General features: G+C 33.5%; 1 protein-coding gene and 1 non-coding gene across 3 annotated transcripts in view; one reads left to right on the top strand and one right to left on the bottom strand.

Annotated features, from left to right (window-relative positions):
- Positions 1–22,718, top strand: part of LOC149085467 (rap1 GTPase-activating protein 1-like) — a 117,069-nt gene extending 94,351 nt beyond the window's left edge. The window contains exons 8-18 of one of the 2 annotated variants that reach the window (XM_089233486.1): positions 1,708–1,761; positions 5,346–5,429; positions 6,469–6,569; positions 8,591–8,720; positions 9,136–9,284; positions 12,294–12,456; positions 14,107–14,385; positions 15,893–15,957; positions 18,338–18,615; positions 20,721–20,803; positions 22,220–22,718. In XM_089233486.1, coding sequence (XP_089089612.1) covers positions 1,708–1,761; positions 5,346–5,429; positions 6,469–6,569; positions 8,591–8,720; positions 9,136–9,284; positions 12,294–12,456; positions 14,107–14,385; positions 15,893–15,957; positions 18,338–18,615; positions 20,721–20,803; positions 22,220–22,357 — 1,524 coding nt within the window. In that variant the 3' untranslated portion in view covers positions 22,358–22,718. The remainder of the gene's footprint in view (positions 1–1,707; positions 1,762–5,345; positions 5,430–6,468; positions 6,570–8,590; positions 8,721–9,135; positions 9,285–12,293; positions 12,457–14,106; positions 14,386–15,892; positions 15,958–18,337; positions 18,616–20,720; positions 20,804–22,219) is intronic. The other variant, XM_089233487.1, reaches the window with a different exon arrangement.
- Positions 17,432–17,505, bottom strand: TRNAS-GGA (transfer RNA serine (anticodon GGA)). The gene has a single exon. It is a non-coding gene; the product is annotated as a tRNA-Ser (tRNA).
- Positions 22,719–24,834: the final 2,116 nt, after the last annotated feature.

The raw sequence follows: 24,834 nt of genomic DNA, 5'->3' as shown, positions 1-24,834 counted from the left end.
CGGCCCCTTGGACCATTCCATCGCCCACCAGGAGGCGATATTGCCCACTTTGGGAAACACTGTTCTAGATTGATCTGGATTATTAAAATTGGCTTGTAGATTAGTCTGCATATTTTTATGTTAATGATTAATCAATTATTTCCTACTTTTCAAACTGTACAATCATACGAGGTGACATTTACAGTGAAACCTTCATATAAGAATACTCTGCAGACCAAGGAAAAATTTTGTTGTAGAGGGACTATCATTATATCATGAGGCAGCAGTATAACATTAGCATATAGACATTTCCAAACAAGACTTCAAAAAATAACTTTGTAGACAGATTTATCATTATATCGAGTATCATTGTAGCAAGGTTTCACTGTATATGATTACATACTGTATCAGCTTATTAAATACCTTAGTTTTTGATTCATACAGGGTATTTCAAGAAGGACTCCTAACTTTGAAAATAAATAACTCGGAAACAGTGATAGATAGAAGCATGAAACCAGTGGTATATTTATTAAAAAAACCGTAAGAATCTGATACAGAAACCTCAAGATTTTAGTTACAAATTGTGTCGATAGATGGCGCCACATGCGACATTAAGACTCCTGTAAAGAGAGCTCGGACGCTGATAGCGATCAGTCGTCGAAGATTTCGCCGTTGAAACATGACCGCTATTAACGTATAGTGAAAGAAATTTCAGAAGTGATGTATTCCATGGAAGAACATGTGTTTATCGTGTTCAAGTACCACCAATTAAATCACAGCCCTACTGCCACAAGGAGAAGTTTTCAAACGCGATTTCAAGTTGCAAAAGGCCCAGATGGGAAAACAGTTCGTGAGCTATTCAAGAAATTTCAACAGACAGGCAACGTCGCCGATGCATTAGTCGGAAATGTGGGTCCCACCCACTCTGTTATTACGCCTGAAAATGCAACGGTACTTGCTGCAGTTATTGAGCGTCATCCGAATAAATCTGTCCGCAGACTTGCAGCTGAATCTGGAATCACGCCATCCAGCACGTACAGAATCGTGCAGAAAACATTACACGTTTCAGTACAAGATTCAATACCAGCACGCCATACCAGTTCGAACTGAATGACAATGAGAGGATTTCGCTAACAAGATACTCAACATGATTGATGGTTCTGGTTTCGATGTCGCCCACATATGGTGATACGCTTTTGATGTGAATGCAACGAGGTCTGCTTGCATTATCCACTATGTACAGCCTACTTATGGTAATGCCGCCTGTGGCGCCATCTATCGGCGCAATTTGTAACCAAATTTTTGAGGTTTCTGTATCAGATTCTTAGTTTTTTTTAATAAACATACCACTGGTTTCATGCTTCTATCTATCACCGTTTCAGATTTATTTATTTTCAAAGTCAGGAGTCCTTCGTGAAACACCCTGTATTTGTTCCCATTATGTACCTAAAAAATTCATATTCATGAAAGTGTCCTTTCTTAGATAATTTTTTGTAATGATCTTTTAATTGTTTCTAAAATTTACAAAATATTTTAACCACTAAATCTACCATAACTGAGAATATAAATTTAATTAGTAGGCTTCATATTTTGTGTAAATAAAAGAAAAAAGTGCATGTTTTTTGATTAAGGAATAAAAAAATAAAAGTTATCTTGAATTTATATTCTAGTATCATTTGCTAGAGTAGTCTATAAATATAAACATTTTCGATCTTTTTTTGTTCAAAGCTTGTTTGTGAAGACATACCAATATGCCGTTTGATACCAATTATATTTCCCAAGGTATGATTTTATATTTAAATATCAAGAAAATGTGCAAAAGAATATTCAATAAATTTTTAATGAAAAAAAGTAACCTTTCACATCAATAATAACATTGCCTGCACATATAGTTTATTTATTAAATATTGACAATTTTCTGCAAATATTACACTGTAAATGTTTCTCTGTTCACACACTTTGCACTGTGATATTACATTTAGATAAAATTGAAGCATTGCTTAAACTTTACCAATCCCTTGTGGGGAAAAACATAGTTGAGTGCTTTCTGTTATATTGAAACTTTGCCGTACACAACTTGGTCTACAGCCATAGGGGCAATTTACTAGCATTTTTATTACTATTAAAGGGTGTCAAATGTGTCAGAAACATACATTACCATAATTCTTAGCCTGTCCACCATGGTGCTTACATTTTTACAAACAAAATTTTGGAGATTTGTTGTATTGATGCGGCACCTACCATATTCTTGCAAATTTTCTGGCATGCTGCTCAACTTTGTCATTTTGCGGCATGCCAGAAAAACTGAATAATTTCTTCAGAACTTGATCCTCTTTGGTTCGGATTGTTTTCACTTTTTAGAAAGATCTGTTTAATAACCATTTTTAATTCATAATGTAAAATCTGGCACTTATTTACATAGCCAATCTTCTCAATAAAAATTAACCTTGACCGGTTTTCATAGAATAACATTCAAAAGAAAAATACTTGGGTTCATGGTGAGAATATCCAGTGTCCTTTAAAACCATGTGTCAACCTTCAGCAATTTCAAAACATCTTTTAAGGTGATCTGTATAGCTTCATAAATAGTATTCAATTTGTGTATCTCACATACATTCAATTTCTAGCTACAACTACAACGCCACAACAGGCAAACTGCCCAACGAGGTGGCTGACTTAAGAACATCATGGATCCCCCGAGCCATTTTTTGGAGGCCCTACCTACTACTGCTACACCACACATGCACACCCGCCCACACCCCCCCCCCCCGCGGAACCCCCAACGAATCGGTACATGCGGGAATGTGCGTGTACGTGTAGTGAAACCTGACGAAAGTTTTTTGTTTCTCTGTAATGCTTGTTATGTGTAGTGCTGCCATCCGCCACCAGTTTTTCTAACTATGAGTGAAGTGTTATGATTGAATGATTTATCGTTAAAGGACTGTTGCTCTCTGTGGCGAGACTTTTTAACGGGGAGATTAGCTCGCATTTGTGCCTTGAAGTTGGGAACCACAGAAAACCAACTTCAGCCGACCACCACTGTGGGGTTCGAACCTGGATCCTCGGGTTCGAACCCCTAGGCTTATAGCTGAAAATTATTCATGTAAACTGGGATGTGGATATACGATTCAGTTTGGATTGAATGTTCATTCAAAATTTCATGATGTTAATGGAAGTATTCATGGCACATCTAAGTACCTGAGTATACTATGGATAAGTGCTCAAGATTTGTCGAAACAGAACAATTTGAAAAATGCTTGGAGGATAGAAAAAAGACAGACCTCAGATGGCCAGAAAGAGACATTCCACTCAGTCTTCAACAGTTAATCAAAAGAGAAGACCAAAATTGTCTGAACTGGAAAAATAATTATCTGAATTTATCTTCTTTTTTTTTTAAATTAAAAAAAATGTTTTTCAACTGGAGTAAATGTTGAAATTTATTTAATGCGACTGATTAAAATTCACATGATTTAAATTTTTCTCAAATGGATAGTTTCTTTATAAAAGAAATTTAACTGTTGCAAGCATTGGCATACGCAAGGGGGTTTTGGGGTTCTAACTCCCCCCCAAAGCAGAGATTATAGTGTTATTTTACAGGAAAAACGTAAACCACCCTCCCCCCCTTGAGAGGGAAAAAAAATTAACCCCCTTGAGAAAATTCTGTGTATGCCTATGGTTGCCAGTACTTGACAAAAAATGAAACAATTTTTGCTGAACATTTCCAATGTTATTAAAAATTATTTCCAGTAAAGGAATCAAAATACATCTTTACTTTCTTTGAAAGTTGTCCGTAATGGGAAGCTGATAAATTAAAAAAAATGAGTTAAGTAATATTGAAACTTTTCTTATCCAACATACTGGCAATTGACTATTTCAAATTGGAGAAACTGATGTTGCTCAATTTTTTCTGAATGCTGGATTATACATGGGAATACCGTAAGTTAATTTTCGTTACAAAAAAAATATATCTCTAAGAAACTGACTATGGACATTATCATATAACATTCAAATATCAATTCACTGAATTGCATTTCAACTATTCAGAACTTGTTCTAAACATTTTCTAACAAATATTACTTTTTAGAATACGAAGGAACACTATTTGCATGGAAGTTTTTACTCTGAAAAGTGGCAGATATAAAGACGTGAAGCTTATGTTAAGATCATGAATATTTTTTTCACACTATGTTGCATATGGCGATGTGCTTTGATCTGAGAAATACTGTAATTATTGAGGAACCTTATTTCTGCATTTATGGAAGTGTGTAGCACACATTATGCATTGAATTGCTGTCATTTACCTTCTGAATTGGAAGTGAGAAACTAGTATGAATGATTATTTTTCTGAATGAAATTTAAATGTTGGAAGGGCTGTTACTCACTGTGACCAGAGTTTTTCGAAGGGAAGACTGCCTCATATTTGTGTAATGAAGTTTGGAATCCATAGAAAACCAACTTCAGCTGCCACTGTAACTAGAACAGATAAATTCAATGTTTCCAATAGGGCTAATAACTGTTGAAATCACCTGTGATAAGATTTTGAACGAATTGGGAAAAAATATTTAAAAGGAAAAAATATTTGAATTACAGGGGAAACTTGATATAATGGTACTCTGCAGATAAAAAAAAATTGTCGTAGGGGTATTATCATTATATCAAGAAGCAGCAGTTTAGCATAAGAGTATAGGCATTTCCAAACAAGACTTGAGTATACTAATCTAAAAACATAGTGTTGGAAAGAGATTTATAGTTATATCAAATATTGTTGTAACAAGGTTTTACTGTCTCACATGCAAGTAATGTTGCTTTTGAAGATGCCAAAGGAAAGTGATTAAGAACATATTAACAGCATCCCAACTATCCAAATTTACACATCAAGCTATAAAGTGTGAAATGTTTTTGAGTATAATATGTTGTATGTTGCTAGTTCATAAACTGTTTAGACAATGATAAACAGAAAGTTTGTCTCAAGATCTGTGTTCCTATAGAATTTGAATTTGTCACCTGGCAGTTTAGTGGTTAGTGTGCAGGTCTAGGTTCAAATTTTAATTTAGGCATAGATGTGTTCAAACTATAAATATATGTACATATTTCTCTGGAAAAATCACACATCTCTTGAAAAAAGAAAAAAAAATATGAGATTACGTTATTTCATCTGCAGCAGACATCATTAGTGGATATTTTTACATCAACAAACTATCTACTGATGTCTGCTACAGGTGAAATATCTGGGAATTCAAATTCCATTTGTTCACAGCTCCTTGGACTACAAGTATCCTGCCTTCATGTGAAATAATAGTCTGAAAAATTTCAGTCATTCCAGAAAAAAAACCCATTGATTTTTACAAAGCATTCACTTGTTTCAGGGCTCTGATCTTATTTTGGCATTTGATGAACATAGTCTAGTCAGCACTTTCAAATTTGGTGTCATTTATCAAAAATTTGGTCAGGTAAATTTATATACTTATTTTTATATACTTTTGGGGGAACTTTGTTCTTCAAATTTGTGCAAATCAGTACAAAAATTAATTGATTAAAATATAATTTTTATTCAGAATAACCAAGAATGATTGGAAGCTTTGATATAAGCTCAGTTTTTAATAAGTTTTTTAAGTTATTGAAATTGTTGCAAGAGAACAGAACTTAACATTTTAACAGCGAAATGTTCCCAATTGGGAACATCGCTTTTATTAATTAGAAAAAAAAAATTTCATTCATAAAATAATATTTTTTTCTGAATGTATGAGATTTTCTAAACTTAATTTACGAAATTTCATTTATTTAAGCACATTTTTTACAAGTTTGTTTTTTAAATTACCTAATTTTAAGGAAGAATAAAATTTCATCTTTTTTTGTTTTTAATTTTAATGTTTCTATGGACATAAGCAACTCTAAAACCATATAAATTTTTTTTATTGATATCTTTAAACCAGATATCTTTAATCAGGGGTGTTTGGATCCCCATGGGTTCATGTCCTTTTTGCTTGGGGTCCTCTGCCCAGTTGTAGAATTATAAAAAAAAATTACAGCTAGTTGAAAAAATGAATAACATTTTACATAAGTTTTAATTAAATTAATGTGAAAAAACACTGCACAACATTGGTAAACTGCAGTAGTAATATTATGATTTTGACAAAAATTGAACTTGATGACATCTCTTGATAGGAGTAGGAGACATTGTTTTAGTTCATGCAGTCCAGGTATTGCTGTTACATCACATTTGCTAGTACTGGATAGAATGTCCTCTGATAGATGGCTGTAGTTTCTTCTGCTATAAATTGGGGGTCCATTGCAGACACCAAGATTTTAGGGGGTACACAATTACAAAATATTTGAGAACCACACTGCTCTAAACTAAATGATCATAAGGGGAAATAAAAGGGATAAATTACAAAAATCCATTCAAATCTGAATTTGACCCGTAAAAGGTTAATGCAAAATGAAATTTACTTTTATACATACTTTTACTTTTGAACATATACTTTTCAGATAACAGAAGAAGAAATGTTTGGAAATATGTCTCACAGTCCTGCAATGGATGAATTCCTGGACATTTTGGGTGAAAGAGTTGAACTTAAAAATTTCCAAGGGTTAGTGATGCATAAATGTTGTAAATATATATTATCCATAATAAATTTATTGTTAAATGATTAATAAAAATGTGAACAAGTTTTATTACATAAAAATTTATGCTTACCATTATTCTTTCAGATGCAGAAATTCAACTACACTGCTCAAAACAATTAGGGGAGCAAGCAAAAAAGTGAAGAAAACCGTGCGAGACAGCCACGTATTGGCATACAATGGATAGTACACGCGTATCAATGCGCAATACAGAAAAAAGACGGAAAAAAATTTGGAATTAAGCTTTAATTCTTTGAAAATATGGAAAAAAAATGAAAAGATGATTTAGGGCAACAATTTGGTTACATGTAAACGATAAAAAAAAGTACTGTTTAGACATGGTGCATGAGTTTTAATAGGGCGTGTGGTCTCCTTGAACAGCTAAGACTGCTGCACACCTGTTTGCCATGGATGCGATGAGGTTATCGATCAGACTTTGGGAATACTGTTCCACTCCTCAAGAAGTGTAATCTGCAAGTCTCGGACAGTAACAGGTGGCCTTGGTCATGCAGCAATGTGTCGTCCGAGCATATCCCAAACATGCTCGATTGAATTCAGGTCAGGAGAGCACGCTGGCCATTCCATACGCTGTATTGTTTCAGCTTCAAGCATGTTCTCCACCAGATGAGCTCTATGCGGTCGGGCATTATCATCCTGGAAAACAAAGGAATCTCCAATGGCTCCAGCATAAGGGATGACATGAGGTCGCAGTATCTCATCTGCATACCTTCGGGCCGTCAAAGTGCCATTCCGAATGATATGCAGGTCCGTACATCTGCCTATGCTGATTCCACCCGATACCATCCAACCAGCTCGTCTGTATTGTGACCTTTCACGAACGAATTCGGGGTTATTTCGAGTGCCCCTGTCCCTCCATACCAGAACACGTCGGGTGTCACACTCCAGACTGAATCGGGACTCGTCTGTAAACAGCACTTGGCTCCAATCATGTTGCTCCCAATCTCGATGTTCAGCAGCCCATCTTCTTCGGGCCGCACGTTGGCGTGGGGTCAACAGAATGCAGACCATTGGCCTACATGCATAGAGCCCTCCCTCATGAAGCTGATTGCGTACTGTTTGGCTGGACACCCTTCGTCCTGTTGCCAAGAGCAACCGTCTTTGCAGCTGCGTAGCATTCTCTGTTCTGTTTCGACGGGCTGTTAACCGTATATACCGGTCATCAGTTGCTGTAGTGGCGCGTGGCCGACCTTGCTCTGGTCGACGTCTAACATTTCCTGTTTCTTGGAATCGATTCCACAGCCTTACAACAACAATTCTGGCGACTCCAACAGCGTCCGCGACACTACGTTGTGTTTGCCCGGATTCCAGTCTGCCTATAACACGCCATGCCATGGATTCCGGTAAATCACGTTGTTGAGACATCCTCAAGTCACCTTGTCTCAAAAAAAAAATACTGCGCAATCGAATTTCACAGTTACGGCAGTAAAACAGACGTTTCTGCAACATCCCGATTTCTGCCCTTATCTCCTTTTTCTGGTTTTTGACGTCATGAACTTTGATTTGCATATGAAGTTTTCTTCTTCCGTTTCCTGCTAGGCTTTAAATTATGGACGATTCATTTTGTTATTTATCGGTATACATCTTTGCGTAATTTTGTTAAAACCTTGTGCTCCCCTAATTGTTTTGAGCAGTGTATATAGAGGGGAGAAGTGTAGTTTCAAATATTACCATACTATGAATCCAATAAAATAATCTCAAACAATGAATCTGTTTCTCAACAGTGTGTCATCCTCATAACTTACAGAACTTAGTTTTCAATTATCTTTAAATTGCAGGTTATGTTTTAAGCAGCCTTTGAGTGCACATTTATAAAACATAGGCTAATATTTAATAAAATATTAAACATGATGTAACAAAATGAATATAAATATTATAATGCAATAACCATAAACTCACAATATATCAACTAAAATTAGTTTTCTATCCTGTGTGACACGGGTTTTATATAATAACCTATTTCTTTCAGTTTCAGAGGAGGCCTTGACACACAATGGGGACAAACTGGCACCGATTCTGTATATACAAGATATGAAGGTGCAGAAATGATGTTTCATGTTTCCACTCTTTTGCCCTTCTCAAAGGCAGACACACAGCAAGTAAGAATAATGAGCTGAATAGAAATTAATTTTCTAATTTTTTTAAGTTATACTCTAAGTGACCCTAGTTTCTTCAAAGGTCTAGCTGATTAAGGTTCTAATCGATGAATCAAGCTTTTTCTCAAAATTGCACTGTTCAAGATTTCCACTGTAAAAACATTTACTAGTTTAAAAAATATCTTGTCGTCCAATGTAATTACCTTGAAAAAAAATGCTATTCAAAAAAATAAAAATTACGGATCTCTGAATTATTATCTGCAACTGTCTCATATGTTAAATCAACCCTGTAAAGATTTATAAAATTTGTATAGTCCTACTACATGCATAGTTTCATGAAACCTTGATATAGTATATAGGCCTGAATTGTGCTTTACAGACTTTTTACATGCATTTGTAATTGCTAGGTTTTTTTCAGTTGCAAAGGAAACGTCACATTGGAAATGACATAGTTACAGTTGTTTTTCAAGAAGCTAACACGCCATTTATGCCAAGCATGATTGCATCACACTTTTTGCATAGCTTCATTGTTGTTCAGGCTGTAGATCCATTAACAGAAAATACAAGGTAAGAAATCAAAACTATGGTTTCATACGAATTTCTTTGAATTTACAATGTATATACTTCTATAAATAGGTTAGCCTATTTATAACCTTTTGAGAATAAGTTATTTTTCAGAATAAATTTATAAAATTTAATTTAGAGGAATGATATTAAGGGAGAATGTTTTCTTCTAGGAATGAATGCCATTATTGAAAAGCATTATAGGCCAAACACCTTGTTCTCATGATGAGATAGAGCCATACACACAACATAAATATATTGATTATATTGATATTAATAATAAATTGAGCACTCAAATGCCAGAGAACAATCATAAGTTTTAGTATTAAAGTTTTATTTTTTATTTGGAATTGAACATTTTTGAAAATGTATTGCCAATTAATGAGAATGTAATAGACTATATAATGAACTAACTATATATATTCTTTTTTTGGCTTAAACTCATTTCATTCAGCATAAAATGGAGATTTAGCCACAATGATATATTAGAATTTAAAAGTGTTCAAAGAGTATAGCTATAGTAGGAATCAATGAATTATTTTGAGTAGAAATGGTAGCAATAAACTCAAGAACATATATTTTGAATTAAGAACATCTAAAGCAGATTTAACAATGTAAATGGCGTAGTCAAATGGAAAGAAGACAAACTACAGAGAAAATACCCAGCACATTATGCAAAAGCCAAGTGTGATGTTTCACACAGCATAATGTGATTAATGTTAAGTATGCATTACATCATTTACACAATTACTTTTACAGAATTTGCTGTAGTATCGCTAGTATCCAAAAGTTAGAACAGGATGAAAATCATAACTGCCATGTTAACCATCATCTTTGATAATGAAAGACAACAGCTCCTTGAACACAGAGCCACTGACAACAGTCAGGTCTTGCAGCCAGACATTGTTCTTTATGGCCTGATGTTAATATAGCAAACACCCTGTAACTTGTTAAGCGGGAGTGTTGGAGTATTGCAGAATAATTTCTGCTCACATATGTTCTAGCAAACAACTAACCTTCTCACTAAATTTTTCTGGGAAGTACTCGAACATCTGCCCTACAATGTGAACCTGTCACCTTGTGCCTTTCACTTATTTGGCCCCTTTGAAAAGTAACTAAAAGGGCAAAGATTTGTCTCAAATGCCGCAGTCAAAGACTGATTACTCTTACAGACCAAGGCTGCATTTGAGAAGGACGTACATCAGTTTGCTAAACTGGAAAAGCTAACAACCAGTTGCAAAACAATGTGATTTATGCCTTAAAGCCAAAGCAGTCACTTCTAACTGGCACATATACAGTCAGTCATAAAAGTCTACATACAACTTTAATGAATGCATTTAAAAAATTAAAAAGATTTGAGATCTTTATTATTTTTTACTCTAACACATAGATGTTTCTGAAAGAAACAAAAAAAAATTATACACATAAAGTCACAAATACTTTCATTTAAAATAAAGACACTGAAAAATTTTATGCACACAAAAAAGAAAAAGTTAAATTCAAGATTTATACATCATAAATAATTTAATATTTTGTGGACTTGTCATTAAAATCAATTACTGCCTGTAAAGTATTGGGCATTGACTGAACCAAATTTTCTGTAATATGGTCTGAATGGATCTAAAATAACGTTATTTCAGACCCATGCTTGCATCAGTTCTATCAAGCAATTTCTATTTATGATATTGTATTTTTTTTTACCGAAATCTTCTCTTGAGTTCATCCCATAAGTGCTTAATGGCATTCAAGTCTGATGACTGAACAGGTGAACAAAGCTGATTAGTTACCTTGTACAGGAGCCATTCCTCTACAATCTGTGCATTGTGCTTTGGAACATCCATCAGTTTCCAATTAACCTTCAAGGAAGATTAATTTTCCCACACCAGCTGAGACATGGATCCCCAATCTAATGTTTCTTCCACAATGCTTGACTGTGGTAGTCAGATTTTTACATTTCATTTTTTGCTGCCAAAAATTTTTCCATGACCATCACTTCTAATGATATTATATTTACTTTCATTGGTTACTATGACAGTTTTTAAAAACTCAATTATTTTGAACAGAACTGCTAAGAACAAATCGCAAAGTCAAGTCTTTTTTTATTTTCTGTAGTAGATATCAAAGGCTTTTTCTTTTGGACTTTCCCATGAAATCCTTCAGATCAGAAAAGTTTTCTTATAGATTCAGAATATACAGTTTTGCTGGTTGTTGCTGATGTTCTGTGTAATCTAAGAGCTGATAATTTTGCATTTAATTTTACAACCAATCATGCATTATGGTCATTCAGAACCCCAACACAATCACTATGAGGTCTATCAACCATATGTGACTGGATGACTCGGTTTCTAATGACATTAGAGCAATTTTCCCAAAAATTTTGATAATGTTTCCATAATATTTATTTGTTTTCATAATTTTATTATCAAATTTCTGATTTCAATTGAAATATCCATGAAATGACTTTCTGTGAAGCTATTTCAACATTTGAATTAATTAAATTACAAACACTGACAAACCATAACCAATAAAAAAAGGTTCAATATAAGTTTTGGTTCTTCCTCCTTGCTTATATATTCATGAACACGCGTGATGAAACAAAAAAAGTGACCACTACATGTAGATTTTTGTGATGTGGTTGTTTGAAACATATGCATACTCCACAAAATTAAAAAAATATATAATATGGTGTTGTACTCTTTAAAAATGTAATTTTTCTAACACATTATTTTTTACCCAGCATTCATAATGGCTGCAGGATTTTGTAGGGCATATGTACACTTTTGTAACTGAACATTTTATCAGAGACTCTTGTCGCCTGTTCATTTTAACAACCTTAGTATCCACCTCAAAATATTTTCACATGAAATTGTGTAGATCTCACATATGTATTATGTATTTAATGCATTATATTTAATGCATATTGCTATGCATTAAATATACATTATATAGTTGTTATTGAATTGAAAACTGTACATTTTTTCTCAAGAGATGATCTTGCTCGTCATTCTAAAGGTATAAAGTTTCCGTAACATCAAGAGATGATGTTCCCTCATTTGGGCCAAAGCTTCCATCGCCACCTATTTTCAAGAAATGCGAGCTTAGAAGTTTTTTGTTGACAAAGTTAGTGAACGCAGAAATTGCATGTTACAAATCTGAGAAATTTTCTCAGCTAGAGGTATGCATGATCCGATATTTCTTTCTACTCATATATATGTATATTGAGATTGATAGATAATATATTTGATATATATATATCAAATCCAAGGCTGTTGTTGGGGGGGGGGGGTTTGGTCCTCCCCTGAAATATGAGAAAAAGACTGAAAAAAGGGGAAAATGATGGCCAAATCTATTGGTCTATCACTTTAGTCTCCTCCCTAAATAAAATTTCTGGCAACGGGCCTGATCAAACCAATATCAGCGCCAAAAAGGCAGCTGGAATAGAGAATATATATATATATATAAAGGCAAAAGGACTGAATGAATGAACGTCAGGGTCTCTGCCACCGGACTTATCCCGTTGCCGAGATCTCTTCCAGCCCAGCTTCGTCGCAGAGTCTGGAACAAAGTGAGTGTGCACACCTAACAGTCTGAGCGTGTAGCTGGTGTTGTGTATGATATTTCAGTGCTGCCATCTACACTTCAAATTGTGAATGAAGTGTAATGATTGAATATTTGTAACGTTTTAGACCTGTTGCTCTCTGTGGTGAGACTTTTTACCGGGGAGATCGGCTCGCATTCGCACCTTGAAGTTGGGAACCACAGAAAACCAACTTCAGCCGACCACCACTGTGGGGTTCGAACCCGGATCCTCGCATCGCGAGTCCGTCACTATAACCACTCGACCACCACAGCGGAAGGCAAAAGGACTAATATATATATAAAGGTTGAAAACTTTAGTCCCTTTGCCACAAATTACTGGTGGATTGTTGATCCTAGAGGTATACTTCCAATTGGAAAAAGTATAAAAGTATCCAAATAACATGTAGACTTCAGTTGTGTCATTCATATTTCGAGGGGTTGTACAGTTATCAAAATAAAAAAAAATTAACTTTTTATATGATTACCCTGTCTTAAACACCCAATTAGAAATTTGTTGCATTATCTCTTCTACTCTTGAGGCCCACAAAAGAAATTCCACGATTCCAAGTGCAATATTTGCTGAGATATTTGAATTCGAACATTGCTGGAAATGAGGGGAAAAACCACTTAAACTAACAGGCAAGCTCATTCTACGCTTCTTTCCTCTCATTTTCAGTGATTTTTGAATTCAGATATCTCAAACATTGCACTTCTAAATGTGGAATTTCTGTTATTGGCCTCCTCAGGAGAGACAGGTCAAAAACTTTTTCTAATTGGGTTTTTTAAGATGAGCTGCCTAAATAAAACATGATTTTTTTTTTAAATTTTATTTTAATAACTATACAAATCCTTGCATGAGGTCTATACCTTATTTGGATACATTTTCTAATTGGAAGTATGCTTCTAGGATCAATGGTTTGCCAGTAATTTGCTGCAAAAGGCACTAAATCATTCACCCTATATATATACACTTTTGAATTCATTCAATAAAATGGGAAAAATTAATTTGTTCTTAATTTTGATAGTAACCACGTATAATTCATTGTTGCTTCCAATGTTCTGCTGTGGTTGTGAAAATTTGATGTTGTAATTTTCATTCAGATTATCAGTTTTATCTTCCTATTTCATATTAATTTGTATTTAAATACAAATTTCATAAACTATATATACCATCATATAGCTTCATGTTGATTTAAGCTTTTGTTCAAGAGTTTTATTTCCTGCATTAATTTTTTTTTCCACGCAGTGTCGTACGAGGTGTTCTTTGTTGCAATCCCTTCATGACAAATTACGTCAAAGCTCCTTTGATTTTTGCGGTATACCAGTATCAGAAGATAGTAAGCATGATGCTAATGGTACAAGTGGTGGCTTTCTGGATTCAGTTCGTAAAGTTCTTACTGGGCGGAATCGAAGTCACTCAGTAGAATCAAATTTAGCCCACTCTACTCCAAAGCGTTCATCTTCAAGCAACAGTAACAGTAGTTTAACCAGTACTATAACACCTACAGGAGATACAACACCAAAAGTAAAATTTTCATTTTTTTCAATGATTTTTTTCATTAATGAAAATTTCATTTTTCATCTAAATAAAAAAAAAGTAAAAAATTCATCAAAAACATGAAAATATTTAGAGATGACCAAGAACCAAAATGCAAATATTTTAACAATTATCATAATATATTTGAAAGTCATAGCATATATGAAATTATTATTTTTTGCTCTATCAATTACAATCTTATGGAGCAGGATGCACTTCACTCCACTTTTATCATGACTTGAAATATGAAATTTGAGAACTATAATACAAAAATTTAAGTTTTTTTTTACTTTTATCTTGCATAATGAATATTTTAAAGACTGTCAGTTTAGCTACGAAATAGCTATGGGCTGACACAGTTGAAAAAAAAATTATGTGCATTAATCCTCTGTAGATTAAATTTTGAATTCAAAGAGTTGATTTCATGAAGTAAAAATAGCTAGAACCTTTCACATTTCATCTCAGAGGCTCATGACAGTGTGACAAAAAAGGCAATAGGGAGCAGGAGAAAGGTGGTATCTGGGAAGGTTATTTTAGTGCATATATGAAGAAATGACTTTAGTAGGTGCTGTATGTTGTCAAATGATTGAATTTGTTTTTACCACTTTAGTCACCCCCATTCCTGAAAATAAATCTTGGCTGAAGTAGTGATAAGGATTTGTTTTATTGTTGTAATACAACAATTTTCTTCACAATGCATCTATAGTTACACCTCTGAACTTGTTGCTAAACATTACAGCGCAACTTGAAATTTCTTAAATTTCCTTGAATAGATTATGCAAATCTATTGGGAAAAATGTTTTTTTCTCAAACTATAAATATATGTAGCATAGATGGACCCTGGAGGCTGAGGCTATTTGAGGGCCCCCATATAATAGATTTTGTGAGAGGGGCTGAGTTCCCCCTCCCAATAATTAATGAAAGAACAATGCAACACATCATTCCACCTCCTACATACAGGCTTGAGTCCTGCATGTGCGGGACAAATAGTGATTTTCAGTCCCCCTCAATGTTTTCATGTATATGTTGCCATACATATGATAAATCTGTGATTATACATAATTGCTAGTTATTATACATAATCACTGATTGTCTCGGTGAGTTTGATAAATTTTCCTACATGTATTACTTTTACCACTGATTATGTATAGTTCCCAAATGAAGTTTGCAAATATGATAGATATGGGGTCATTCAAGTATTATGTCAGCATCGAGGGGCAAGGGTTTCGGATTTGCTGACTTTTGATGACAAGGGAGCAGGGCCAGTCTTAGACCAAGTGGCGCCCGGTGCAAAAGCAGTAGTCAGCGCACCCCCCCCCCAGGCGCAAATCGTGTCGGAGGAGGAAATTTTTGCTAGTCATTACTTGTCCCGTAGGAAAAACAACTGACAATGTGCAAACAGCCTATGATTGATCCTATCCATAATGTAAAGAAAATAATGGACTTTTTGTATAAATAATTTTATTTTTGATATTTCATTTTGTTATACTTTCAGACTCAAAGAGATCAGAACTTCAAACATTCTTGTCAGCGGTCTCCTTCCCAAAGTTCAAACAGCAGGTCAGTTTTGTTCAAAAATCTCATATAAACTACAGTTTGATTCTGATAAAACCCCAGGAGGTCAACTAAAATTTGTTACAATCGTGGGCGGAGATACGGGGGGGGGGAGGCGTGGTGGGGGCCATTGCCCCCCCCCTAGTGTCACAGGTGGAGTCGACTGATCTAATGTATATATGAGCTGACATCATCATCATCATCGTGCCCCCCCCCCAGACTTCCAAGTCAATCTCCGCCTATGGTTACAATCATGTTCATTCAGTCAATTTTGAATAATATGTAGTAGAATCTCTATCAACTGAGGCATATGACCATGCCAAGATAAGTCACATATTTTTTTCACTGTTGAAGTATGGTGAGTTCCAGTAAAAATGAAGAGTTGTGGTATCATTGGGAAAAGTGTTGGTCAATGAAGTCAATCAAGAAAATTTGTGTGGAATATGATAAAACTACAGCCAGAAATTGGAAATGACATAATGCAGAAATTTAAGCTCTGTGCCACGATTGACTTTTACTATCTTTCCAAAGTCTTTTCATATTGAAAAGATAGCCAGATTTCATGAGTCTGATTAAGCAGTTTTTAATCTAGGTCAGACAGCAACCTGCCCAAGGATTTCCTATTTCTGGTTGCTTTTTCCTTGTATGATTAGCCATTGCCAATGAAAAATGTCAATTTTCATTGGTTGGTGAAATGCTCACATCAACTCAAGGATAGCTCAACACAAATTCAATAAGTGGCAAGTATAGAATTAGGGAACTGGCCAGGGTTTAAGCTACGGTCACATTTTCGCAAAATGTGAAAGAAAATCTTAGAATGTGAGAGAAGTAGTAGCCACTTTCGCAAAAATGCGTACAGGAGGTACGACACGAGTAAACATCCAACCATCAATCATTACATTAGCATTGTAGCATTTTGCTAAAGCTTTCCCCCCCCCCCCCATTTTCGATTTTTTTGCTAAAGGAATTTTTTATCTAGCTTAAACTCTGGAACTGGCTATGTATGGAGAAGAGACACATTAGACAAAATTAATCTACAGGTGATCAGCAAGCTGATTTTTTTTTTCAGAGTTCATCTCCATTAATTGATGTTTTCCATATTTTAGGTAACTCAGAACCCACTATTCCAAGGTTAATCCGGGTTCTTTAAATACTTGAAAATTTATTGAAATATTTCATGAATAAAAGTGGTATGATTGTATCCAAATGAAACATATGAGAGTTTATTTATAATTTTTGCTTCATCCAGAATGTTAAAAATACCAAACTTGGAAGGGGCTGCTTGAGACAGAATTTTTACCCATGTAAGACATCTTTACGATGCTCTCATGTGTATAAGCAGCTCCAGAAAAATGACCCAGATAACCTTCAGATTTCTCTGTGCTATGCATAGTAGTGCAAAGGATAACATAGGCAGTTTACGAAGGATTTAACAACCGGCTGTTGCGAAGATATATTTTGGAGAAAGAGAAAATTCAACTGCCCCTGCAGGGAATCGAACCCACGTTCTTTCACTTTCCAGGTGAACGCCCTAGACCACTAGACTACAGAGGCACCGAATCTCTCAATCTTTCCTTGGAGCTCGTGTACACTGAAAGGGACCGTACATGACGGCCGGACCAGACTCAGGCCAAGCTCACAACTGCTGACGCTGCCACCAGATGGCGGAAAGATTGAGAGATTCGGTGCCTCTGTAGTCTAGTGGTCTAAGGCGTTCACCCGGAAAGTGAAAGGATGTGGGTTCAATTCCCCACAGGGGCAGTTGAATTTTCTCTCTTTCCAAAATATATCTTTGCAACAGCCAGTTGTTAAATCCTTTGTATGGTAGCGGAGAGTGACGTCATCCTTGCATAGGCAATTTAGTCATTAAAGCTTTTATCTGGGCTTATATCCCTTCATATATTATACTGTCATATTTATATCTGGTTAGCCATCTGTGTTCTCAGCTAGATGCAATGCATCTAGTTATTGGTTATTTTCCTCTGCAAATAATGGCATTTAATGTATTGATAGTTTGAATTTCAAAGACAAGATTTTTCCACAAATTTTTATCAAATATTTTTTCTTTAATCCAGATTTGGCCTTTCTCACTTAGCAGTGGTAAGCCACCCTATAGTAACACTTTGTGGGGCTGCCCCTGATGTTTGGTATTTTTTATGTTGCTGAAACCGTATTTGATCATCAAATAACCTTAAATGACACCCTTAATGATGGTAGAAAAATCATCAAAAATTACTTACTGTAAAAAGACTTGTTTATGTACAAAAAAGAAATTGCATTCTGAAATTGCTAGTTTTCTTATTTTTTGTTACTATGGAAACAAATATATGCAAAGTGATCTTATGCATTTAAATGAATTAAATAAAATGATTTTTTTTAATTAAAGTGCAAAGAGCTCCAAATTAGAAGATGTGAAAAAGAGTTATAACAATGGCAATAGTCATTCATTTGAGAGTAAAGCAAACAACAGTGATCCAGGAACTCCTGTTTCAAGTCCAAGTACCCCTCCTTTCATGCCATCAAAGGTGTCTGAATCTGATTCCTCGAGTATTAGTAGCTTAGAGATAGATAAAATCAGTGCTGTTGAAGATTGTGACAAAAATTTAGCTGAGATATGCATTTTAAGAAACATGAATAGTGCAACTGACAGCGATCTGCTCAAATGTAAGTACTTTACCAATGCCATGCAACATATTTGAATTTCTGACACTTTTTTCATCAGATAACGTCTATACATATGGAGATAAATGCAAAGTGGATGAGCCCTAAACCACCTTAGTTTTTATATAATGTTCAGAAATGATATACTTATATACCATATTTTGGGTGGAATTTTTCTTATGGATTATGGTACCACTATGTGTTACCTGCAGATTTTTCTTGAGAGGTTGGAATATTGAAATAAATATTTTTATAAATTGATTTGTAGAAATTTTTTTTTCAAAAATTCATAAATGGGCTACGATTGAGTAGGGGAAAAATGTTTTTTTTGTACAAAAACATGAACAATCTCTTCCATTCTTTAATTTTATTTTTTGTGAATGAAATTTAAAAAGCAGATTATACGGCACTGCGTGCAATTATACAATATTTTTTCACTAAGTAGTGAAATTTGTATCTATAGATTATAAGCAGGAAATTACAGCATTACAGAGATGTTTGTTTCCTTTTCTTTATTAATGTTCCCTTTACTAAGTAAAGAAGTGAAAATTTAATTAACAAATGTTTTGCATAAAAAGAACAAAGGTATATTAATACTTAAAACAATGTTTATTTAGGAAGAACACTTAACCCTTTTGCAACCACCAGGACATATATGTCCCACAGGCATTTTCAATCAGTATTACAAAACCATTGGGGCATATGTCCCACTGATCCCTCCTCCCACTCACGATTTATTTTTTCAGTATATTATTAATATTTGTATTCTAGTTATTTACTATCTCCACCTATGAATATGGGGGGACCTCCAAGATACGAAAAAATGAATTTCTTATAAAGTACAGGGCTGCAGTAATACTTAATACACAATAAGTCACCTCCCTTCAATACATCACCCTGGATCCATGCCTCATTGCATAAAAAAAAAACCCATATTTCAAGCCTAGCACCACAAAGTTGCATTAAACTTCAAATATGAATGAACCTCCCCCCCCCCATTGAAATAAGATAAAGCATAGAGACAAACATGAAAAGTGGGAAGAAATATGTGAGCATTAAAAGAAATATGAAAATGCTAAGACAATGCAAGAGGAACCTTTCCTTAATGAACATTTTTCCTAGTGTTCATCATATAAAAGCCACACTTTTTCATTTGATTGCTTTGTTTTCTCTATTTAACAACTTCATTTGCTATTCATTTCATTCATATTTAAATATACAGGGTGTTTCATGATAAATGTCCAAATAAAAATTTAAGGTTCATTCTGAAGTCAAAATAAAATAATCAGTAAAAAGAGGGAAATTCTGCAGAGGCACTTTCAGAGTATAATAGTTCATTAATTCCTCCAGAATTGCAGTACGTGAAAAAAATGAGGAAAATCTATAAATTAGAACTTTTATACAGTCCTTTTATATAAAAAAATAATAAAATTTAAAACTTTCTTAATGGTACCAAAAGAATTTACTCCCCAATATCATTTCGATGAAATTTTGTCAAGATATTGGTGATTGAAATTTCAGAGCTTGCCATGTTTTGAATATTTTTCATGGGGTGCCCCCCCCCCCCAAGCATCAAAAGTAAAGCCGACTGATCTAATGTATTTGCGTATATATGAATTAACAACATCATCATGCCCCCAGACTTTCAAGTCTATCTCTGTCTATGATCATTTTGAAGTCTCAAGTATTGAGACTTATTTGTAGCACGTGAAAGGTAGCAATTTCATATTGCTCCAATTGTCATTTGTGTCACTATCAAGGACGTAGCGGGGGGACTTGGGGCCCGAAATGTGAGAAAATGACCAAAAAAAGGGAAAAAGATGGCCAAATCTATTGTTCTATCACTTCGGTCCCCCCCGAAAATAAGGAAGGGCTGAAATTTCTGGTTACTCCCCTGATCACTATCATAGCTGAACATCTTTTTTTGCTCAGGTTTTGTATTTTATTTTAATTTTATAATCATTCATAGGATTATTATTTCTTTTAGACACTCAATTATGAAACACCCTATATATATGTATGAAGAATAACAATAAAGGATTCTTAAAAATCTGATTTTCAACCAAGTGTTTTAAAATATTTGGAAAATTTATTTTTTTCTATGTCAGCTATGGACAGGCAATTTGAATTATTGACAGCTGAAATTAGTAAGCTAAAGAATGAAAAATCAGAGCTTCAGAACCAAAACTTGGTAAGTTTTAGCATTGAAGATTTAAAAAGAAAGGTGATTTAAAAAAGAATCATTTTTCTTGCATAATTTTATTAAACATACTAAAATTTAAAACTTTGGTCAGAATGTTTTACTGGTAATATGAGCGGAAACTTTTAATGAGGATTGAATTGATCTTGTTTATTAGTTTCTGTAAAGGTGAGATAGGTAAGAAATATTTGAAAAAAGATCAGAATTGATTATAAATGATTGAAATACAGATCAATGAAGTGATATTTAAAAGTAATCGAAATGATTCCTAACATTTTCTCTCTCATAGTCTCAAATTGCCTTGGAGCTACCTGAAACTAATGTACAGGCCAAATTGCCATAAGTGTCGCAAGCTCTAAATTAGGTTTTTAATTTTGTAAACCTAAAAAGTTTATGAAAATTTCCAAACATGTCACTATGCTTATACCAAAGTATTTGATATTAAATGTTCTTACACATAATATTTTATAGCATCATATAAAGCATTAAGATTTGTGAGTATAAGCAACAGAGTATGTGATCAGCTAATAACTGGAGACGACTACTGTTTATCTACTTCTATTTCCTATCTTTCCCAGCTATTTATAACAAACACTATAAGGGGCCTATATACACATATTGAAAATTTACATCTTTTAAGTAACCAACATGGGCAGAGATATGGGAGGTCCCAATGTCAAAGGTGAGCTGACTGATCTGATGTACATGCGTTTATATGAACTGACATTATCATCATGCCTTCCCAGCAATCATCATCATTCCTCCCAGACTTTCATGTCTGTCTCCACGTATGTGAACCAACCCTTTGACTGTGCAAATAGCTGGAGTTTTTCTCCTCTCTGTGCGAGCAAAAGAAAAAAAAAAAACCAGCCTTTTTGTTTTATTTTGTGAAAAATAGATGGCAATTAAACTGAAATTTAATAAAGATTGAATAAAGTCATCAGATGATGTGATTGAACAGGCTACTACCTTCATTTTTAAAAGAAATTTTTCAACACGTTTTAAAGACAAATATGTATATTTTCACTTAACCATAAAATGGAGACCCTACAATGGAGAGCCATTGAAAATTTGTCTTTAAAATACTTAAAAATATTCTTTGCATTAAAACCTGCTAAAGTTTCTTTTTGTGTCATAAACTCCTTTTGATCATTTAAAAATATATCTTGAGCTTGAAAAAATTCAAGATAAGTCTAAAAAATTTTCACATCATTTGTAAAAAGTAATAACTTCAGCTGTTGATAAAATATACATTTTTTTACATTGAAAACTAGTAATTCATTCATGGAATAACTTATGCTATATATATTTTCTTTGGTCAAAAAATAAAGATATTAGATCATTTTACTCCATGGTGGATTTCTAAGTAAGAATTGAAATTTTTCTGAATTTAACTGTTTTTATTAGGCATTTCAAGCAGAAATAAAGAAGTTGCGAAGTAAAGAATCAAAATTGACTGCTGAGTTATCTCTGTCTCGGAGGGAACTAAACCGTATTCATTCTCACTTGTGTAAAACGTCCCAAGATGACTTGGCCACCATATAATGTGTTTAGTTTCCTTTCCACTCATTGTAAAGCAGTATGTATGTTTGCACAGTCAGCAAATCGGCCAATTCATTTTGTGTATGTGTTTTTGTGCATATGTGCACCAAGTCAGTGAAATATATTTCTGTGATGGATGAACAAGAGCTTCAAAAAAAAACTATCATTTTATCATCAGTCGCATCTTATAAACTATCATGTTTCCTGTATGATAAACTCAGCTATTCATGTTTCTTGTGAATGTTTTATTGTTCATGTTTGACCTGAAATTTCATTATATAAATTACAAATTTTATAATATAGTTCAAGGTGTAACCCTGTATATTTAGATGCTAATAAAAAGCTAACTTGATAATATCCATCAATTATTTTATCCAAATTTGCTGAAAATAAAGTAGGCTATATTCACTTTTTTACTGTATTAAACATTTTGGATTGTTTTTTTTTAAATTACTGGTGTGAGATATGGCAGTATATCAAAGATCTTGCAGTATTTTATCTTCGTTGTTAACTTTTACAAATCAACTCTATTAATATATAAATTTCCAGTGGAAGCTCTTCAACATAATGCCAATGAATATTAATTTAAAATATATCTAAATTCATATTTTTTCGCCTTGCATAGCAAAGTATTATAGTGTGTATTTGCATCAGGCAGAGTTAACTTTATTTTTGTAGTGGAAATAGATACATATTACTTGTGTTAAAATATTTCATTGCACCTTTGTTAAATAGTGCTGTGATTAATTTGATTTTTTGCAGCATCCAAAATATTTTTTGTTTTGACAATATTTTGATTTCACAAAAGAATTCCTTTTATCTTCCATTATTTGGCCTGGTGTTTCCAGACACTTCCAGATTGTGTTTACTTATAGGGCATCAAGCATTGTTTTTCCCTTTAAAATTAAGGAATATCTTATTCTGACAAGAAAAATATATGTAAAAGAAAACTTGAACTCCATATTGTACCAGAATTTTCCAAAACTCAATTTGGATATAATGTCTGCTGACTTTCATTCAATAAACATTTAGAAGACATTTGTTGGAAAATCAGTATTAATTATGATTTCACAAACTGCAGTTCAATTAACTTATAACAAGCTACATCAATATTTTTTGGTTTTTTACAAAGTCATGGGTTTTCAAAATGAAAACTAATATATAAGTCAGAAACTCCACAACTAAAAATTGTGTTGCAGTGCTAATCCTCCACACACACAAGAAATACAGTACATTAAAAACTTTATTAAATAAATTCTCAAGGAAAATTAGGGACAATCAGAAATAAGTAATTTTATGAAAATTTTTTGAAGAGCTCTTGTATTTGACATTAACCTGAACTTTTGATACTAGTTGTACACTATGAAAGACCAATAACTACATAAAAGCTTCAACAATACAAAACTTTTGCATTCAAATAAAATTCAGTTTTATACGTCTCATATTTTATTTAATATATTCTGTGTGAATGCAAATAAGAGTGGTCCAATAAACTAATATATAATTGTATTTTCCAGTTTATTCTTACTGTACATCAATTTTTTTTTGCAGAGTACTTTCTCGTAACTGATCCCAAGTACAGTTGTGTCAAATCATCAATTTTTGATAATTAGAACAAACCCCTATAGACATGTACATCCATGCTCAATTCATCATATTTGCTCAATAGATATGGGTAAATGCAACATTTATCAGCAGTTTTCTGAAACCCATCAGATGTACTTCTATGTTTTAAAAATATTAACTAATTATATACTAGTTTTTGAAAATACTTTGCTTTTCATTGCAATTATACAAAGTTGAAAAAAGTATTAATGATATTTATGCAGGAAAAAACAAAGATTGATGAACTTTGAGACATGCATCTGAAAATGTTAAGTGATACAAAAAAAAAAATTATGGAATTCTCAATGGATATAATTTTTTCGTACAAACTGAGATTTTATCTAGGGGCTAATGCAAATTACTATAGAAAACTATTAACATGAAAAAAAAGAATACAACATTTTGTAGAAATTCTTTCGGATATATCTTTTTGGGAAGCTTTTTTAGATGGAATATATTTTTGTGTATTTGAAATTCATATTTTCTAAACGAGCAATTTTAAGTTTTTATTAAATATTTCTAATGGTGATAAACCTGAGAAAAATTCAAATTGATTTACTCATAATAAACTCTAAAATAATGTTGAGATATTGGTATCAGTGTAATGATACCAGAATAATCTGATTTCTATGAGAGAATGAAAAGATTAAAGGAAAAATTGCATCTTTGTAACACTTGAATTATTCAACCTAGCTTTGCTATTTCATTTTTTTTTCAAATTTTAAAAATTAGTAAAGTACCATAATTGGATGTAAAATTAGTTGCAAATTAACTTAAAATCTTTGGGAATATATTTTATACAGCTGTGTGTGTGTTGTATATACATGTGCATAACTATTGACACGCAAAGACTTTCACACCCAACCCTCTGCAAT

The sequence above is a fragment of the Pholcus phalangioides genome, unplaced genomic scaffold (genome assembly GCF_987345545.1).
Source record: "Pholcus phalangioides strain wild (caught in Gottingen) unplaced genomic scaffold, Ppha-v1.0 ptg000007l_1, whole genome shotgun sequence".
In the NCBI taxonomy this organism is placed as follows: Eukaryota; Metazoa; Arthropoda; class Arachnida; order Araneae; family Pholcidae; genus Pholcus; species Pholcus phalangioides.
The sequence above is the reverse complement of the archived record's forward strand: the minus strand, read 5'-3'. Positions and strand labels throughout refer to the sequence as shown.